This window comes from Martes martes (genome assembly GCF_963455335.1).
Source record: "Martes martes genome assembly, chromosome: 18".
Classification (NCBI taxonomy): domain Eukaryota; kingdom Metazoa; phylum Chordata; class Mammalia; order Carnivora; family Mustelidae; genus Martes; species Martes martes.
The window spans coordinates 14,025,143-14,043,211 of NC_137906.1; the positions used below are offsets into that span (position 1 = coordinate 14,025,143).

An 18,069-nucleotide genomic window follows, 5' to 3' on the forward strand; every position below is an offset into this window, starting at 1 on the left:
CGGGGCGGGGCGGGGCGGGGCGTTGAGGGGCCGGGCTAGGGGCGTGGCAGGCCTGGGGTGGGCGTGGTGAAGCCAGGCAAGGGGCGTGGCAGGCCCGGAGCGGGTGTGGCGAGGCCGGACAAGGGGCGTGGCGAGGGCGTGACTGGGGTGGGCCCGGGCGGGGCGTGCGGGGGTGGGCGTGGCGAAGCGGGCCGGCGGGCGCGGAGGAAGTCACGTGGCGCGCGCTCACATGACTGGCGGCGTGATGGACCGGCTGCCCGGGGAGGCAGGCGCGGCGCCAGTCGCGGCGGCAGCTGAGGCAGAGGCTGACGAGGAGGCGGACCCGCCGGCGGCAGGTACAGCTGGCGGTCCCCTTGCTATCGCGCCCGGCCCTGGCCCCCAGCCCTGTGACCCCGCGGCCCTCGGCACCTCGGCTGCGCGCTGGCTTCCCGGGCGCCCCTGCCACGCTGCGGAGCGCGCCGCGGGCCCGGGGACCCGAGCACCTGCTCAGGTTTGTCCCGGCCGCGCCTCCCTGTGCAAGCCAGTCGGGGCGGAGGCCCGTCCCCCCGCCCCCCAGTCCCCCTGCCCCCCAGTCCCCCCACTCCGCTCCCCGCGGTGCCGCCCCGGCCGGCCGCGTGGGGCGCAGTCCCGGCACTTGGCGGGGCTTGGACAAGAAATCGCGCCGGCCAGGACTTGGGAGTTCCTATCCGCAGTCCAGACATACTTCGCCCTCAGCGCTTCTGCCCCAGGGAATGAGCGTCAGCAAGGAAAAGCTTGAGCGAGGCTTGGCTTTTCTAGGATGCTCCTTGTCGAAAAGTTCCCGGCTCTAGTCCTCTAACTGGAGAACAGTTGCAGGGGCGGTGTTGGTTGGAGTTGCTGCTGCTGCTTGGAGCGGGTTGGGATGGGGCACGAGGCTGAGGGACTCCGACTGGGGAGAGGGTCTGGCGAGGTGTCCCCTGGAGGGCTCCCAGAGTATTTATTCATTAGGGAGAGAAGGCAGGGGAGTGGCTGGGAAGCTGCGGGAGTTGCTGGTGGGCATTGGACTGGACCCATTGATGTAAAAGCTTGTGGGTGAGTCTGCTTTCGGAATGAAGACCCCCACCTCCAGAATTGGTTTTTAGTTATTTTTCATTTCATTTGTAGCCGTGTAAAGGGAAGCATGTGATGGCTCTTGCTGTTGTTTAGAACACTGTGTTCTCGAGGTCACACATTTGAACCTGGCGTGGGCAGTCCACCTCACCTGCCCCAGGGCCCCAGCCTAGACCCCTTGGCTGGTCACTCTTGGGAATGGGAGGCTGTCATTGGCTTATTAACGATGGGATTATGAAACAGTTCCCTGTTGCTGGATGTGGTGGGGTCTCGGGGGTCTCTTTGTAGGCATGAGTGCTGTGGCAGACGTGTCCCATGGGACTCAGCCATTGGCTGCCACTTGTGGATGGCACGAGCTCTCAAGCTTGCACTCCCTGTGACTCGGGGGGAATAACCATGGTAGTTGGCTTTCTTTGGGGCTATGGTGATTTTATTAGGCGTGCTTACCCTGCAGACAGTGTAGCAGCTGTTTACAGAGTGCTGTCCTATAGCCAGGTGAGTCTCCAAGTGGGGTTCATGGACTGTTGGGATACGCCCTGTCATTTCATTCCGTTTAAAACCCTTTGACTGTCCTATCAGGCAGATGAAGTGGTGGAACAAACCTTTTCTTTTCTTCTTCTTTTTTTTTTTTTTAAAGCTTTTGTCATTTGAGGGAGAGAGAGAACGAGCTGGGTGAGGGGCAGAGGGAGAAGCAGATTCCCCACGGAGCAGGGGGCTGGCTGTGGAGCTCGATCCAAGGACTCCGGGATCATGACCTGAGCTGAAGGCAGACACTTAACTGACTGAGCCACCCAGGCACCCCAGAACAAACCTTTTTTATACTGGGGTAAATAAAACCCAGAAGCAAGTGACTTGGCCAAAGTGGGAAAGTATTAAGGAGGCATGTCCAGGTGGGAGTCATGGCTGGGGCGTGGGGGGGGGGGTGGAGTCAGAAAACCTAGGGTTTGAGGCTGAATCTTGCCCATAGACCATAAATGTCTGTCTCACACCGTAACCAAGGCTGATTTTGATTTGTTGAAGGGTTTGTGCTTACGAGTGTAGAATGGAGTTTCTCTCTGGTATTCCGTCCACATAGGCAGAACCCGCTCGTGATATTGATTGTAGGGACTGTGAGGTCTAGGTCTTTGTAGCGCTTTTGGGATTTTCAGAGAAAATGGTGTTCCCTGGTTTTCGGCATTAAATAGTCTTATATTCTAATGCTTTGAAGCTCAATCTGTGAATGGTAACTCCCTAAAAATGTAACTTTCAATTCAGCTATATGTGGACAAATAGGTTTTCTTAAAAAAAAAAAGTAGAACCGTATCCATTAAGTGAAAAATCTCACACTGATTGCTATCACTGTCTTTTTACAAGAGGGGACATTACTGGTTTGGGATGGATTCTCTCCTGTTTTTATGTTTTATATGTATATGGACTTAGGAAACGTGGATCTCCTCAAGCACATGTGCCCGCATTCCCCAAGTCAGTGTATTAGTTTTCTGCCACTGCTGTAACAAATTACTACGAATGTGGTGGCTTAAATGACACGAATCTGTCATCTCACAGATCTGGATGGAGGTCAGTAGTCCAGAGTAGGTTTCCCCGGGCTAGTATCAGGTGTGGGCAGGGCTGCGTTCCCCTGGAGGCCCCAGGGGAAAATCCATTTTCTAGCCTTTCTAGCTTGCACACGCCTTCCAGATTCCTTGGCTGCTGGACCCTTTCTTCAGCAACCATGGGTCACGTCTTTCTTAGGCTGTCATTTCTCTGGTTTCCCTTTTCTTATTTACTTCTTCCACTTTTGAGGACCCCTGGACGACATTGGGCCCACCTGGATAATCCACACCCTGTGGCTTATTTTAAGGGCCACTGGCTGGCCACCTGCATTCCATCTGCTGCTACCTTAGTTCCCCTTTACCGTGGAAACGACAGATTCCATTTCCAGGGCTGAGATTGTGGACCGCTTTGTGGGGGGGAGGGGCATTATTATGCCTCCCATGAGCAGTGGGAGTGGCATCCTTGGTTTGTGGGGTGTGCACATCTTTCATCTTAGCAGACACCCACCCCTTATCCTCTCAGCAGGTCCTGCCAGTTTGCCCCTGTGACCGTAGTGTGCCGTGTTAAGAACATCACTTCCTCATAACCTCCTGGACGCTACCTGCTATTCTTACAAACTCCCTTCAGACTTACAATCAGAAAGTGTTTCATTTCTCTTTGGACCTCATTTCCTCTAGTATTATTGGGGTTTAGTTTCTTGTCACAGTTTCATCTTGTGCGGCCTCTCTGAACTCACCGTTCGTTTGTATCTCCTGCCCATTTTCTCAGGAGTGTGTCTTTTCCCTTATTGATTTGTCCTGTGCATTTTTTCATTTTGAACACATGCCCTTTGGGGATTTTGTGTTAAAATTGTTACTATTACAATGTCCGATGGGAACATCCTGTTCTCTGTGCAGGATGAGATTTAATTTCAGGGCCTGTTGGGAGGTTCTAAAGCTCAGCACTTGGGACACAGTCAGAATGGCAAGGAATCAATGTGAGAGATGTGTGACTGTGTAATTGGAGTTTTTGAGATTGCCCTGATAAAAAAACACACACATGACTGCTGCGTATCCTGGCCCCGCTTTCTGCAATCTGATGGACCTAAATTTGTCTTGAGAACACGGGGGAACCAGCTTCACTTCTGGAGTGGCTCACTTGATGGCATTCCATACATTCCATCTGGTTAGGAAGCTCCCAGCCATTTGTCTCCTGGTTTTCTCTGGGGTCACGGCTGAGCTCTGCTCATCATCCGAGCTCCTGCACACAGGCACCCACCTTCTCTGCATGCCTGGCCGATTTCCTTGCTCTCTTGGCCCCGCCACCACCCCTCACCTGCTTCTTCTCTGGGTGTGCATTTGTCAGAATTCACTGAGCTGTCACATAACATGTATGCATATGGGTTAAATTATACCTCAGTGTGCTGTTTACATTCCGGGAAAAAACTCTTCCTGTCCATCCTCCTTGCCATCACTACACACATTTTGATTGTAAGCTCCCAGTAGGCAGAAACTATTATTTTTCTTTACCTCCCAGGATCTAGAGTAAGATCTGCTCTGTAGAAAAGGCTGAGACGTTTGAAAAGAATTTTTATCGGAAGTTTTTTTAAGGATAGTATCGCATTTTCATTTGATAACGGTAGTGTGGAAATACGATTTAAGTTTGCTTTGCTGGCCTTTAAACTCTCTCCTACAGACATACACAATTTGCAAGGTAAAATGTGTCAATTTGAAGAAAGAGGAACTAACGGAATCAGTATTATGTAGAACAGATTTGCCAGAGTTTGTGGTTAGCAAGAAAGTGATGTGTTCCGGGCGGGGGAATTCTGTTTTGGTATTTTTTCCTTCCTAAGAAACGAGCAACACAAAAAGACATGTTTGCTTGTCCTGCTTGCTGGGGAGAGACTGGAGGGGTGGCCTGAGTGTGAAGTGGGGCCGGCTGGGGGCGCAGGGGGACGCCTGGCCCCCAGTGTATGTGGAGAGCGTGACTCTTTTAAAAAAAAATTTTTTTTTTTTTAAGATTTTATTTATTTGCCAGAGAGAGAGAGAGTACACACAAGCAGGCAGAGAGGCAGGCAGAGGCAGCGAGAGAAGCAGGCTCCCTGCCGAGCAAGGAACCTGATGTGGGACTCGATCCCAGGACCCTGGGACCATGACCTGAGCTGAAGGCAGCGGCTTAACCAACTGAGCCACCCAGGCGTCCCAAGAGCGTGACTCTTGATCCTGTTGCCCTCTGAGGAGCTGCCGTGTTTTCGCTCTCTCTGTGTTTTTATTATAGAATCACTCAAAAACCGTAACCAGACTTCAGGGGTAGAAGCTCTTTGTTGAAACAGTCAGGATTGAAATACCCTGTAGCCCAGGAGCCTCAGAATGGCTGAGATGCGTGTCCTGTCTGTCATTTGGCTTACGGGGGACTCTGATGCCACACTTGACATTTTCTGTTAGCTGGGCTGCTGGAGGGGAGCCCACTGGCTGTTTCTGCCTGTGGAGCGGTGTTTGGTGGGGTTTTTGAGGACTCCTGACCCGTTTGGAGGTTGTGTGCTCAGCAGAGGCGAAGGGAAATTATGTGATGCTGGATTAATTCCAGGGAAGCTCGGTACGGACTGGAGAGACTTGCGGGTTAGAAGTCCGTTTATGTGGGTCTCCCAAGAATCTTTCATACCTGATTTGTGCTGGTAAAGTTTGCTCACCACAAGTCTTACCAGTGAGTTGTAATCAAACCAGTAAAATTGCACTGTTGTATGAGAATTGGCACTTGGAAGAGAATGTTTGTTGTACAAGAACGTAACTGCCAGTACAAACTTTTGATAAACAGAGAACTCGCCCATAATTCTGCCAGTTCAACACAACCACCGCATTTTGGCGTGCTCTTGACTTGTGAGCAGCACGGCTGTCAGCTCTATGCAGTAAATACAGTGCGGGGCCGTAAATGGGTTTCCTTTCTGATTTTCTTAACGTTTCTTTTCTCCAGTTTATTTTACTGTGAGGTTAGGGTATATCCTACGTATACAAAATATGTTTTAATTGACCTTTTGGTACCGGTGAGGCTTACAGCCAACAGCAGGCTGTGCGCGGTTAAGTTTTTGGGGAGTTGGAAGTTACATGTAGATTTTCAACGGTGCAGGGGGTGGGGTTACGCCCCTCACCCCCATGTTGCTTGAGGGTCAACTTTATTTCCTTTCTCCTGTGCATGTGTTTTTTACGTGGCCGTCCTCATAGTGTATGTACCCCTTATAGCCTGGCCTTTCCACTGAAAGGTGTTTTTTATGCTGCAAAAAACACCTTTCATCACTGCCTGTTGAAATCCTGCGCACCCGGCATCAGGCTGTCTGTTGGTGCTGCTGAAGTGCTGATGTCCTGCAGTTTGTGTTCAAGACGCTCTTGCCGTGTTTTCCAGAAAATGGTTCTTTGAATTGAACCAAGGGTCAAACTTGCCCTCCAGCTTGCACTTGGTTAGCGGTCTGTCTCCCACGAAGCTAGTTTGCCACCTCATAGGTGACGCAGTTACCCGCTGTGCAGCCGAATCAGAGTCTCTGTGAGCTCGGTTGCCCGGCTTTGAGAACGGGGAGAGGCCCTTGGGTGACCTCTGTGGGGCCCTTTGCAAATCTCAGAACTGAGTCCCCCTGCCCTCTGCTGAGGGGCTCCAGAGAAAACACACACATTGGTGACCCAGGTTTCTGTCAAGTTAAAAAACGTGCAGGGTTCGACTCTGTCGCGTAGGATGCTTCCTTGCGTGGTGAAACTATGAATGAAGAGCAAGCAGAATGCCATGAAAAGTCGGCAGTGGTCGCTCTGGTAGGAGAGAGGGGGGTTTGACCTCCAAGGCATATGGGGCGGGGGTGGGGATTCAGGTACTGCTGGTCTTTTACTGGTCCACCTGGGTGTGTGTTGGAGATACACTTTTGTTACACGGCCTGCAGCCATGTCACACCCGTGTGGTGTTATCTGTTTCTCATGGGAAACGTGGAGGGCAACCCTGCGATCCCAAGCCGCCAGGTGCACTTGTTGACGATGTGGTTGGCCCAGTAGAGCTGGGCGCAGGGGGTCTTGTTTTAACGTGGTTTTGTAGGCATTTTGCCAGAGTTTTTTTTTTTTTTTAAGATTTTATTTATTCATTTGACAGACAGAGATCACAAGTAGGCAGAGAGGCAGGCAGAGAGAGAGAGGAAAGCAGGCTCCCCAGAGAGCCTGATGTGGGGCTTGATCCCAGGACCCTGAGATCATGACCTGAGCCGAAGGCAGAGGCTTAACCCACTGAGCCACCCAGGCCCCCCGGCATTTTGAACTCTCTTGGGTTCTACTCTCTAGTTGATATTGGAAGTGTATTTGTAGTGAAATACATGTGTGATTGTGTCAACGTCAGAATCAATGGAGAATCCTGCCCTGAATGAGGAGGAGGGCCCCCCCTCCCCGCCCCGCCCCGGCTTCCACTGTTTCTGATGTCTGTGGCTGGATGCTACCGGCGCTGGTGAGTTCAGCAGTTTTGGTGGGTCCTGGGAAGAGAAAAGCAGCAACCCAGACCTAAGGGCTGCTGGCCTGTGTTGGCAGCTGGAGAGCTGTCTTGGGACGTCACCAGCAGTTCCCAGGATGTCCTTGGCCAAGGCCATCTACCGTAAAGGAATCTGGTGATAGTCGTGACTTAGCACAGTTAATTGTCTTGGGGACGGTAAGGTCACCTCCCAGCTCCTGAGAAACGTCCCTCACTGCTGGGTTTTCACACCAGTGGGAGATTGAAGGTTGCATTTGCTGCTCTTCTGAGGAAGACTTGTAGGTGCAGTTCTGTATCTCGGGGTGTCTCATGTGCCACAGGACTTCCTTCTCGTGACAGACAGTGAAGGCGGGAGTCTGTTGGAGTCCCTGCACAGTTTAGAGGTTAGCTGTGACCTGTGGAAGTGGCATGTTTCCCGAGATGGACCTGGTCATGGGTAGATAGTATCCCGTCTTCTCTCTCCTGGCAGAAGGGACTTCCACGGGGGCAGTCTTCACGGAGCAGAGGACGGGTCGTGTTGCTGAGGAAGCCTTGCACACAGCTTCCTGTGTGTCAGACACTGGTGGGGTCTCACGGAGGAGATGCTGTGCCCCTCACAGTCACCCTGCGAAGTCAGCTGTTTATCACACCCTCACTTTACGGATGGGGAAACTGAGGTGGCGGCAGTCCTGTCGCTGGCCTGGGACCCGAGAGTGGGATGCACACGCAGCTGAGCGTGTGGCTCTGGTTCGGGGGCGGCAGATGTCACCTCCTTGCTCCAGTCCCCTGCGGGCTTGTGTCGTGATCCCGCCTTTCACGAGCCTCCCCCACGGTTCACTTAAGCAGCCTTCCCGGCCGTGAAATTCCCCTCTCTGGAACCTTTTACACACATCGAGATTGTTCTATGTGACCATTCTCGAAATACCACGGAGGACCATTCATTGTGGGATGTCGCCTTTCTCTCTTCAGGAAGGGGGTGCACATTAGATGCTGTGGCGGGATGACTGCAGGAGGTGTGTATATGGGCGGCGGTGGTTTTGCAGGAGAACCGTGACCTGTATGGTTTGCACGTGGGCCTGGGCTCTGCATGTCGCTATCGGAGCCCCATTTGACTCTGGGGAGCTGGGGGTCGATGTCGAACGGAGCGTGTTTCTTCCCGCTGAGCAGGATGTGACGGTGCTCAAAAACAAATTTCGCAGATCATGGCTGAGTTCCCTCCTCTCGTGAAGACACTCAGATGATCTGAGCGAACGGATTCTGGAGTCTTGGCGCTGCAGACAGCAGAGCGCAGTCCAGCCTTCTCTGCACAGAAAACTGGGTCTCCACGTTCAGCGCACATTTGGCTGTGCGGGCACAACTGACTACGTACTTCTCTCACTGTGTGACATTCTTCCCAGTTCCTAGTTTGTTCATGCCAGTGTCCGGGGCGTTCCTTTCTCCGGCTGATGAATGGCATTCCTGGTTGTTGACCCCGCGGGCAGCTGGCTGGCAGGGACCTCATCTTACTTTTTGTGATTCTTTCCATAGACCAGTTGAGGTTTGTTCAGATGGATTTAATTGTATCTCACTTGGCTTATAATACGAGTGACTGCTTGGAGTTTTATTAGCAGAGCCTCATTTGGTTGCGAATGCAGGCTTTTTAGCCTTCGCTGGGATAGAGACGCGCACTTAGGCCTGCGGTATGTTTTGGAATATTTTCACTTCCACGGCAAGAGATCCTAGAAAACCTGAGTCACTTTCAGCCTGAACCAACCAGACCCGGGGTGAGGGTTTAAAGAAAGAATAAAAACCAAAACCAGATTGAATTTAGTTAGAGAGAGCATGATTCTTTTTGGAATTTTTGAACTCCTACTTTGTAAGTTATTCTAAGATTCCCCAAATTAGCTAAAACAGTGTTCCTTTTAAATGCTGGAAAAAATCTCTGGGCCTCCCCACATGTAAACATTCCAAAAGTGAGAGACCGAAGAGGTTTTTTGAGGAATAAACCCAACTTGAATGGGGCCCTTTCAGAAGCAGGTTTGGTGAGCTTCATGGAGAAGCAGAGATTGGGCGGCCCCTGTGCTGGTTCCTCCTGCTCCAGTTTGAGTCAGAGGAAGTCATCTGAGAGGTGACTGTTTTTGGCACTCAGCTTCAGTTTTGTGATGTCTTCAGGAAACAGACCCGTGATTTTTTTTTTTTCCCTTCTGTGGTTTGGTCTCTTGCGTCTCCCTTGGAAAGGGGTAGCCCTCACAGCTGAGAATGTCCTATTTGTGTGTGAGTGGCTCTCCTGTGTCCCGAGATCCCCGGGGCCATCCGCGATCTGTTTGTAATTAGCATGGAACTTCAGGCATTGTTGCTGTTACGGTGCAGAGCCCAGTGCTGGCAGCCATGAGCACACCAGGCCTGTAATTCGCTTGGTCTGGGGTTTGATCTGAAAGTTCCAAGTCTGGTCTGTAGGTCCTTTGGAAAAGAAAAGCTGGAGCACCAGGCACCGTGCTAGCTGCTTTCACATACCTTCTTAAGAAAAAATTCTTGCAACCCGACAGTAATGTCGATGGTATGTCGTCCCCATCTTAGGGATGAGAAAACTCAGTGAGAAGGGAGGTGAGCTGTTGGTTCACAGTCACATAGGAGTCAGTGACGTGTGCTGAGACCTCGGAGCTCCGGCTCCGGGCATGGGGTGTGCCTGTCCCTGATCCTCTCCCCGTGAGTCACGGAGCTAGCACGGGATTAGACATCATCAGGTAACCTGGTGCAGGTTCTGGCTCCGAGAGACTCAGCTGGCCAGCTCTGTGTCCTTGGGCTGGCCCTGCTGCCAGCTGGGCCTTGTTTTCACATCTGTAAAGTGGGACCAAGCACCTGCTTACGGGGTTCTCTAGGGCTACGGAGACGTTACGTGAAGCATTCAGTAAGGTTCGAGACACAAAGAAATGTGTACGTTGGGAATGGCCCTGGTTTGTATATGTGCTGCCGAAGCGAGCACGGGAATGGCCCTGGTTTGAATGATGGTGGGTACCGCACGTGGCTGTCCGGATGGCTGGCTTCATCCCCGTCTTTGAATTTGAGGGAAGAGTTAGGGGAGTGGGGAGACACATTTATTAAGGGCAACTCTGTTTGCTTTGGGCATTCAGTGGCTGCTTCTAGTTCTGACTTGTAGCTTCCTGGTCACAGGGGCAACAGGGACCACATGGGCCACTGCGAGTTTCTGTGGCCGCGTCACCAGCTGGACTTTTCTGCTTGAGCCTGGAGCAACTGGAGGGTTTCACAGGTGGATGATTTTCCCCGTTTTGGTAGACACCTTCGTTCAAGGTCGAAGGCCACTGTGTTCCGGGCACAGCGCTGGCAGCTGGAAGCAGTTTGTATCCACAAGCTGGAGAGAAGAGCCAGAATTCGTAACACATGTGACAGCCTCACTGAGGTCTCAGTCACACACACATAATTCTCCCATTTGAAGTCTCCAATTTGGTAGTTTTAGTGTATTCATGGAAGTGTGCAGCTGTCACTGTCCTCAGTCTTTGGGCCTTCTCGTCTCCCCTGGGAGGAACCCCAAAACCTTCATGGTCAGTCTTCATTCCCCAGTCCCTCTCCTCCTAGTCTAGGCGCTGTTGATCTTTCTGCCCCTACGGATTTGCCTCTTCTGGGGCATCACGTAAGCAGACACCTGTGTTACGTGTGCCTTGATGCCTGGCTTCCTTCACTGAGGGTCAGGTTTATCCTCGGGGTAGGATGGACCGGTGTGCTGTCATGCTGTGTGGCTGCGTGGCGTCCCATCGTATCGAGACTGTACCTTACCTGTTCATCGGTCGGTGGACATGTGGGCTTTTGCCACGTTTTGGCTGTTGTGAATAGTGCTGCTGTGCACTTCCATGCACCCTTGTTTGTGTGGATACAGTTTTCAATCCTGGCCCTGGAATGACCAGGTTCGATGGCAACCTCTCTCTGACCCTCGGAGGGATTGCTGGACTGTTTTCCGGCAAGTACGTGGGCTCCAGTTTCTCCATGTCCTCACCAACACTTGTTAGTGCCTCTTGTTTGTTTTTCTTTTTTATGCCCGTCTTTTTGATTATTGCCATCCCAGTGGGTGTGAGATGGAATCCCATTGTGGTTGGGCGTCTTTTCATGTGTGTATTGGCCTTTCGTGTATTTTTTTTGGGAAATGTGTATTCAAATTGTTCATCCATTTCTAAAATTAGGCAGTTTGCCTTTTTACTTTTTAGTTCATTTTATTTTATTTTTTTGGGTAGTTTGTCTTATTAAAAAAAAGCACGAGTTTTAAGAATTTCTTTGTATATTCTAGACACACACCCCTTATCAGATCCGCGATTCCTCCGTGTTTTCCCCCATTCTGTGCGTCGTCTTTCAGCTTTCTTCACGGTGTCTAGCAGCAGGACAGCCTTTAATTTTGATGAAGTCCTGTTGATCTCTCTCTTTTTTTTTAAGATTTTATTTATTTATTTGACAGAGATCACAAGTAGGCAGAGAGGCACCTCCCTCACCAGAGGGAGACAGAGAGGGGGAAGCAGACTCCCTGCTGAGCAGAGAGCCCGATGTGGGGCTCGATCCCAGGACCCTGAGATCATGACCTGAGCTGAAGGCAGAGGCTTCACCCACTGAGCCACCCGGGAGCCCCCAGTTGATCTTTTGTTGTTTGTGCTTCTGGTGTCAACGGCTAAGAAGGCTTTGCCTCACCCCAGGTCAGGAAGATCTGGTTCTGTATTTTCTGCTCAGAGTTTGCGGTTTTAGTGCTCTCAAAATGGACCCTGGACCTGCGTGTTTTAGCTCTCATGTATGGTGTGCAGCTGGGTTCCAGCCGCGTTCCTGTGCACGCGGAACGCACAAGTGGCACGTGCTGTGTGCCCCCCACCCCCGGCTTGGCAACGTCGGGTGGCCTGAGCTCCCTGAGCTGGGTTGGGGACGTGGTGAATGTTCAGGGGTGGGAGAAGCCTGTGGGTGAGACGTGGAGGCTCGGCGAAGAGATTCAGCTCGGAGAGTAGGAAAGGATCACGAGCCTCTTCATGGAGCTTTGGAATACGCTTTGCTGTTAAAGGAGTGTTTGAACCGAGCTTTGGAGAGGATTCAATTCTGAAATTCTCGGCTAAGAAGTACCTGAGGACTTGGAAGGACCTGAAGAGATTGTTTATTTTTACTTTGCTTCAAGGTAAAAACACTTCAACCATTGCAGGAAGATGAAAACCTTTCTTCTCTTGCTGTGCAGGTTCACTATCCGTATGGCACGTTACGGCTTTGTACAATCAGCGTTTTTGCCTTAGTTACTCTGGGGAACAGTGGCGATGACTGCGAATTGGCCGGGAGGCCGTGGCGGGGGTGGGGAGGTGCTGCCAGCGTGAACGGTCCCTGATCGGGGCTCACCACGGCGGCGTGTAGCTCACTGAGGCAGGGTTCCTGTCGCCGGCGGGACCTCGATGAGATTTGGTGCGGACGAGCGGGCAGGAGGCTGCTTCCCTGCCAACGAGAGCGGAGCGGGCCTCCATTTCTGGATGTGGCTTTCTTGCTCACGGGACTTTGAGGACTTTCATTGAGGCAGCAAATGATTCCTGAGCACTGACTGTGGAGAGGATGGTCTTGTCAGGGGAGGCGGACAGTTTCCAGACGCTCTGAGCCAGTGACCTGTGTTTGCACGTGGAGAGGGGAGAGGGGACAAGTTGCGGTTGTCTCCGAGTACACGTCATTGGAAAGTGGTGTTGGTGCCAAGATTCAAAGGAGGTGAAGGAGCCAGCCTGCGGGTGGCTGGAGAGGGGGCGGCCCCCGCATGCGAGCGACAGCATGCAGACTCCAAGTGGCAGGTGCCTGCTGTGGCTAGAGAGAGGCGAGCAGAGGGGCAGCAGGACTGGAGTGTCTGCCGGTTGAGAAAAGAGAAAGGGACACTTGTGGGGGCTGGAGGGGCGGGTGTGAGGAAACCTTGCATGAGGATCTATTGCCCTCCAGGGTTGCCATTCTGGTCACAGGCGGGAAGCTAAAATTTCAGTTTCCTCAGTCTTTCTTTCTCTCTCTCTTTTTTTTCTTAGAGAGAGAGCATGCACATGTGTAAGTAGGGGCAGAGGAAGAGAGAGAATCTTAAGCAGACTCTGCACTGAGCAGGGAGCCCAACATGGGCCTCGATCCCAGGACTGCCGGGATCGTGACCTGAGCTGAAGCAGAGTCAGACCTTAACCGATGGAGCCACCTAGGCACCCTGGTTTTCTCTCTTTCTGTCTTTTTTTAATATATATATTTTTAAAGATTTTATTTATTTGACAGAGATCACAAGTAGGCAGAGAGGCAGGCAGAGAGAGAGAGGAAGGGAAGCAGGCTCCCTGCTGAGCAGAGAGCCCGACGTGGGGCTCGATCCCAGAACCCTGAGTTCATGACATGAGCTGAAGGCAGAGGCCCAACCCACTGAGCCACCCAGGCGCCCCTGGTTTTCTCTCTTTTTTTTTTTATTATTTTTTATTTTTTTAAAGATTTTTATTTATTTATTTGACAGACAGAGATCACAAGTAGGCAGAGAGGCAGGCAGAGAGAGGAGGAAGCAGGCTCCCCGCTGAGCAGAGAGCCCGATGTGGGGCTTGATCCCAGGACCCTGGGATCATGACCTGAGCTGAAGGCAGAGGCTTTAACCCACTAAGCCACCCAGACACCCCCTGGTTTTCTCTTTTTAATGCCACTGTCGTACATCTGGGATTACTGAGGTCACTGCACCAATGCTCAGAAGAGGGTTTCTTTTCCTGTTTTTTTTTTTTTTTTAAGATTTTATGTATTCATTTGACAGACACAGTGAGAGAGGGAGAACAAGCAGGGGGAGTGGGAGAGGGAGAAGCAGGCTCCCCGCTGAGCAGGGAGGCCGATGTGGGGCTTGATCGCAGGACCCTGGGATCATGATCTGACCCGAAGGCAGACACTTAATGACTGAACCATGCATGCGCCCCCAGAAGAGGGTTTCTGAAAAAAGTCTTACATGGGCGTGTATAAAAGCCATCCAGGGAAGTGTCCATTAGCAGGGAAAAAAGGTAGCATTCTCTAGGAATTGATGCTAAATATAGAATAAAAAAATAGAGCAGAATGTTTTGTGAATGAGGCTGTTCTTGACGCATTTTCAGTAGCTGGGAACAGTTTTTGGGAGACTGGCTCCCTGATTTTTAGTTGCATACCTGAGATCTTGTGCAATCACTCCAGGTTCTTAGGAAGACGGAAGAGTAGTTGTTAGGTAAAAAATCAAGATGAAAAGATGATTTGCTGGCAGCCGTGGTGGAGAAGTGTAGGCCCTGCTGGAATGGTGAGGGGGAAGCAGGTGAGATGCCTGGGTGTGAGGCAGCCTGGCCTCTTGCTGATGGGAGTGCGATGTGGCTCAGTTGCTCAGGAAGCTTGGAAGTACTGGTCAAGCTGGACCTGTGAACTCCAGGGACCCCGGGACCTCACCTTAAGGACCGTACCCAGTAGAAGGGAGTGTATGTGCCCACCACCGCTGTGTGCCAAGTGCTCCTGGCAGCGCGACACGTCCGAGGGAAACCCGGGAGCTAGCCAGGTGTCCAGCAGTGGAACGAGGAGCTAGATTGCAGCCTGAGCCCATGGTGGGGTCTGTAGCGGTGACTGCGGCATGCGGGGACACGGGCAGACCTCATGCAGCATGCTCAGCGGAAGCAGGCAGAGTCGGGGGGGGACTTATAGCCTGATGCCACTTATGCAACAACGGACCAAAGTCACATGTGGGGCTGAAAGGTGGCAGTTTCCTTTGGGGAGCAGAGGGGAGCCTATATGTCCCCTCTCTCCGTCTGGGTGCAGCCACCCTGCCAGGCCGGAGCCGAGCAGAGTTGATGTGTGCACTTTGTGCACACGTGCTCTCTTTGGGATGAGAAAACGCAAAGGGAATGATTACATTTATTGTGTATGTGAAATATAATACTCGCGTGTGCTTTACGGATGCGTGTGGACACGTGGGAAGCATGCTGGCCTGCCTGCAGATGCTGCCTGCGGGCCCTGGGGCAGTGGGTGCTGGCGGATGGCAGTGGTGGTGTGCCCTGTAACGTGTTTTCTGTAGCTGCCATCTTTTCAGAAAAACACATGGCACAATGTTATCTTCTGTAAAATCTCCGTGGTGGATACACAGAGTCTGATATTTTCTGTATTTTTATGTACGTTTGAAATATTGCACAACAAAAACAAACATAAATGCATTTGTAAAGTACCCAAGAACAGAGCTTGATGAACGGAGAACAGGGTTCGTGGTGATTGTGTTATGTGAATGGCTAAGAGCCTAGGAGGTTTTTGCTTTTACAGAAAATTTGGAAGAGAATTGTGGTCATGTACACAGGTGGAAACATGCTTTGTGTATAAAAAATCCCCTGTGTGTTGTGGGTCTGTCCGTGTGGGGAGTATGTGCAAAGGGGAATCAGATGTGTGCATGCTGTAGGGGGAGTGGCATTCTTTCTTTTCTCATTGGGGACAGAGGGACAGAGAGAATCCCAAGCAGACTCTGCATAGTGTGGATCCAGATGCGGGGCTCGATCCCAGGACCCAAGACCATGACTGGATCTGAAATCAGGAGTTGGGTGCCTCTGAGTAGTTTTTTTTTTTTTTTTTTTTTTTTTAATGTCATAATGGTCCATGAAGTAGGTTGATAAGAGAAAGAGTTTCTGTGTGTCTGAGCTCCGAGTTCCGGGTTCACCACCCACCCGAGGGTTGTTCACGGTGCTCCCTGGCCATCCGCCTGCTGAGCTGTCACTTCTGAGGCCGTGGTCACCATAAGGACGAAGACACTGTTGCTTCCGTTTCCTTAGAACAGCTGAATTTCAGAAAAACAGAGTAGCTTAGGACAGTTCTGGATCAGATGTAGAAACCTGTTTTGTGAGCCTGAAGAGGAATATTCCTTTAAAATTGGGGACCCTGCTAGTTCCATTTCCTGTTATTTTGGTGGAAGAGTTGTCATCTGGAATGCCATTGGTCACTGCCGTCTCTGATGATGAGTTCAAGCACGGTGGTCACATTTACGAACACCTGCCTGATTTTTGTCAGATTTTCCATGGGTCCAGGCAAGGTGCTGAGTTCCTTCCTCTGCTCATCCTTGTTCGCTGGATCTCAAACTGTGGCCCCCTGGACCAGCAGCCCCTGCCCCTGGGAGCTTGTTAGAAACTCAGGGTCTGAGGCCTCACCCTGGACTCTGGCGACGAGCCCAGCAGTCTGTGTGGGTTTTCAGCTGTAAAACATCTGTGACCCACAATTTGAACCATTTTCAGGTGTGTACTTCGTGGCGTTAAGCACATTCACACTAGTGTGCAACTGTCACCACCGTCCGTCTCCAGAACTTTCTCATCTTCCCAAACTGAAACTCTGTCCCCATGAAACTCTGACCCGTCCCACCCCCAGCCGCTGGCCCAGCTGTCCATTCTCTGTGTCTGTGATTTTCATGAGTTCGGGGACCTCCTATAAATGGGATCCCACAGTGTTTGTCCTTCTGTGCCAGGCTTCTTTCACCAGGCACTGAGGTTCATCCGTGTTGGGGCCGGTGCCAGGGTTCCTTCCTTTTTTTTTTTTTTTTTTTAAGATTTTATTTATTTATTTGACAGAGAGAGAGATCACAAGTAGGCAGAGAGGGGTGGGGAGGAAGCAGGCTCCCCACCGAGCAGAGAGCCCGATGCGGGGCTCGATCCCAGGACCCTGAGATCATGACCTGAGCTGAAGGCAGAGGCTTAACCCACGGAGCCACCCAGGCGCCCCGGTTCCTTCCTTTTTAAGGCTGAAACTATTCCACGGCGCAGACGGACCACGTCATGTTCATTCTGCTGGACTTGGCTGCTGGGACTTGTGGCGTGAGCGACCCCTCTTCATGGCCCTGCTTCCAGTTCTTGCAGGGAGAGACCCAGTAGTGGGACTGCTGGTTACGGGGTGATTCTCCTTATTCTGCGAGGTGATGCCCACTCTGCTTGGAGGCTGGACCCCTGAGACTGTGCCGTCCCTCGCTGGCCCTTGTCCTCCTGTGTTCTGGTGAATGGGTGGCCGAGGATGGTAGATGTGGTGGATCTGCGTGGTGGTAGAACCGTGAACTTGGAGGCCATCAGAACGTGTCCCCGTGCACCCTCCTACTAAACTCGGACAGTGGGAACCTTCCTCCCTGGCTCCCTCTGGGGGATGAATGACCTATTGAGATTTGAAAAACCCTTGATGCTGGGAGGGGCTCTGTGCAAGCGCTGAGGACCCCGGGCAGTGGCGGGGCTGAGCGCAGTTAGGGACACCCGCATGAGCTCCATGCAGCCCTGGGCGTGGGTCAGTGTGTGTCCCAAGGGGAGGCTCCTGGGACTGGCTGGCCCGTGCCCGCTGTGCAGCATCTCATGGCCTGTGACTCCTGCAGCCCTCGGTGCTTGCTGAGGCTGGCTTAGTGTGAAGCGCAGGTGTGCGGACCGGCGTGGCTCACCGGGCAAATCTTCTTGGTTTTCCAAAGCTCTGGCTGTGCTGAGTGAGTACTGGCCTGGTTGATAGCTGCTGTCAGAGCATGGGGGGCTAGCCGTCTCTGCGTGGGTGCCCCTGGCAGGGCTGCCACCCACACGCTCCGACGGAAATGTGTTGGGAGGGCTCGGTGTGTTGGACGTTTCGTTGTGTCTCATTGGTGGATAGCTGGCTTGGAGAATCACAGCATTTCAGAGCTTAGGGGATGCTGAAGACGGCTCACTGACTGGTACCCTTCGTGCGCTGCGGAGAGGCAGAGGTGTGCGCTGGGGGTCCCACGGGGCGCTGGTGGCTGGCTTGGGAGTGACGCCTGTTTCTCGGACGCCTGCCAGGCTGTCAGGCAGTAGCGAGGTGTCCAGAGGAGAAGGGCCTGAGCCTCACCCCTGCCACGTGTGAGGCCTTGGTCTGCAGCCAGCCTGGAGCCCAGCGCCCCAAACAGCTGTTGTTATGGGCAGTTGGGTCTACATTTTAGTTCATGGATGCACAAAGACTTTTTGAAGTTGAACTCCAGAATCTGGAAAGGAGGCTGGGGGATTACGAGTGATTTCTTTTTCTTTCTTTTTTTTTTTTTTTAGATTTTATTTATTTATTTGTCAGAGAGAGAGA

At 52.0% G+C, this 18,069-nt stretch overlaps 1 protein-coding gene across 2 annotated transcripts in view; it reads left to right on the forward strand.

Annotated features, from left to right (window-relative positions):
• Positions 1-229: 229 nt before the first annotated feature.
• SNX8 (sorting nexin 8) overlaps positions 230-18,069 on the forward strand; it is a gene marked incomplete at its 5' end in the record, with an annotated part of 37,362 nt that continues 19,522 nt past the window's right edge. For both annotated transcript variants that reach the window (XM_080829712.1, XM_080829713.1), the window contains one exon: positions 230-335. In XM_080829712.1, coding sequence (XP_080685838.1) covers positions 230-335 — 106 coding nt within the window. The remainder of the gene's footprint in view (positions 336-18,069) is intronic.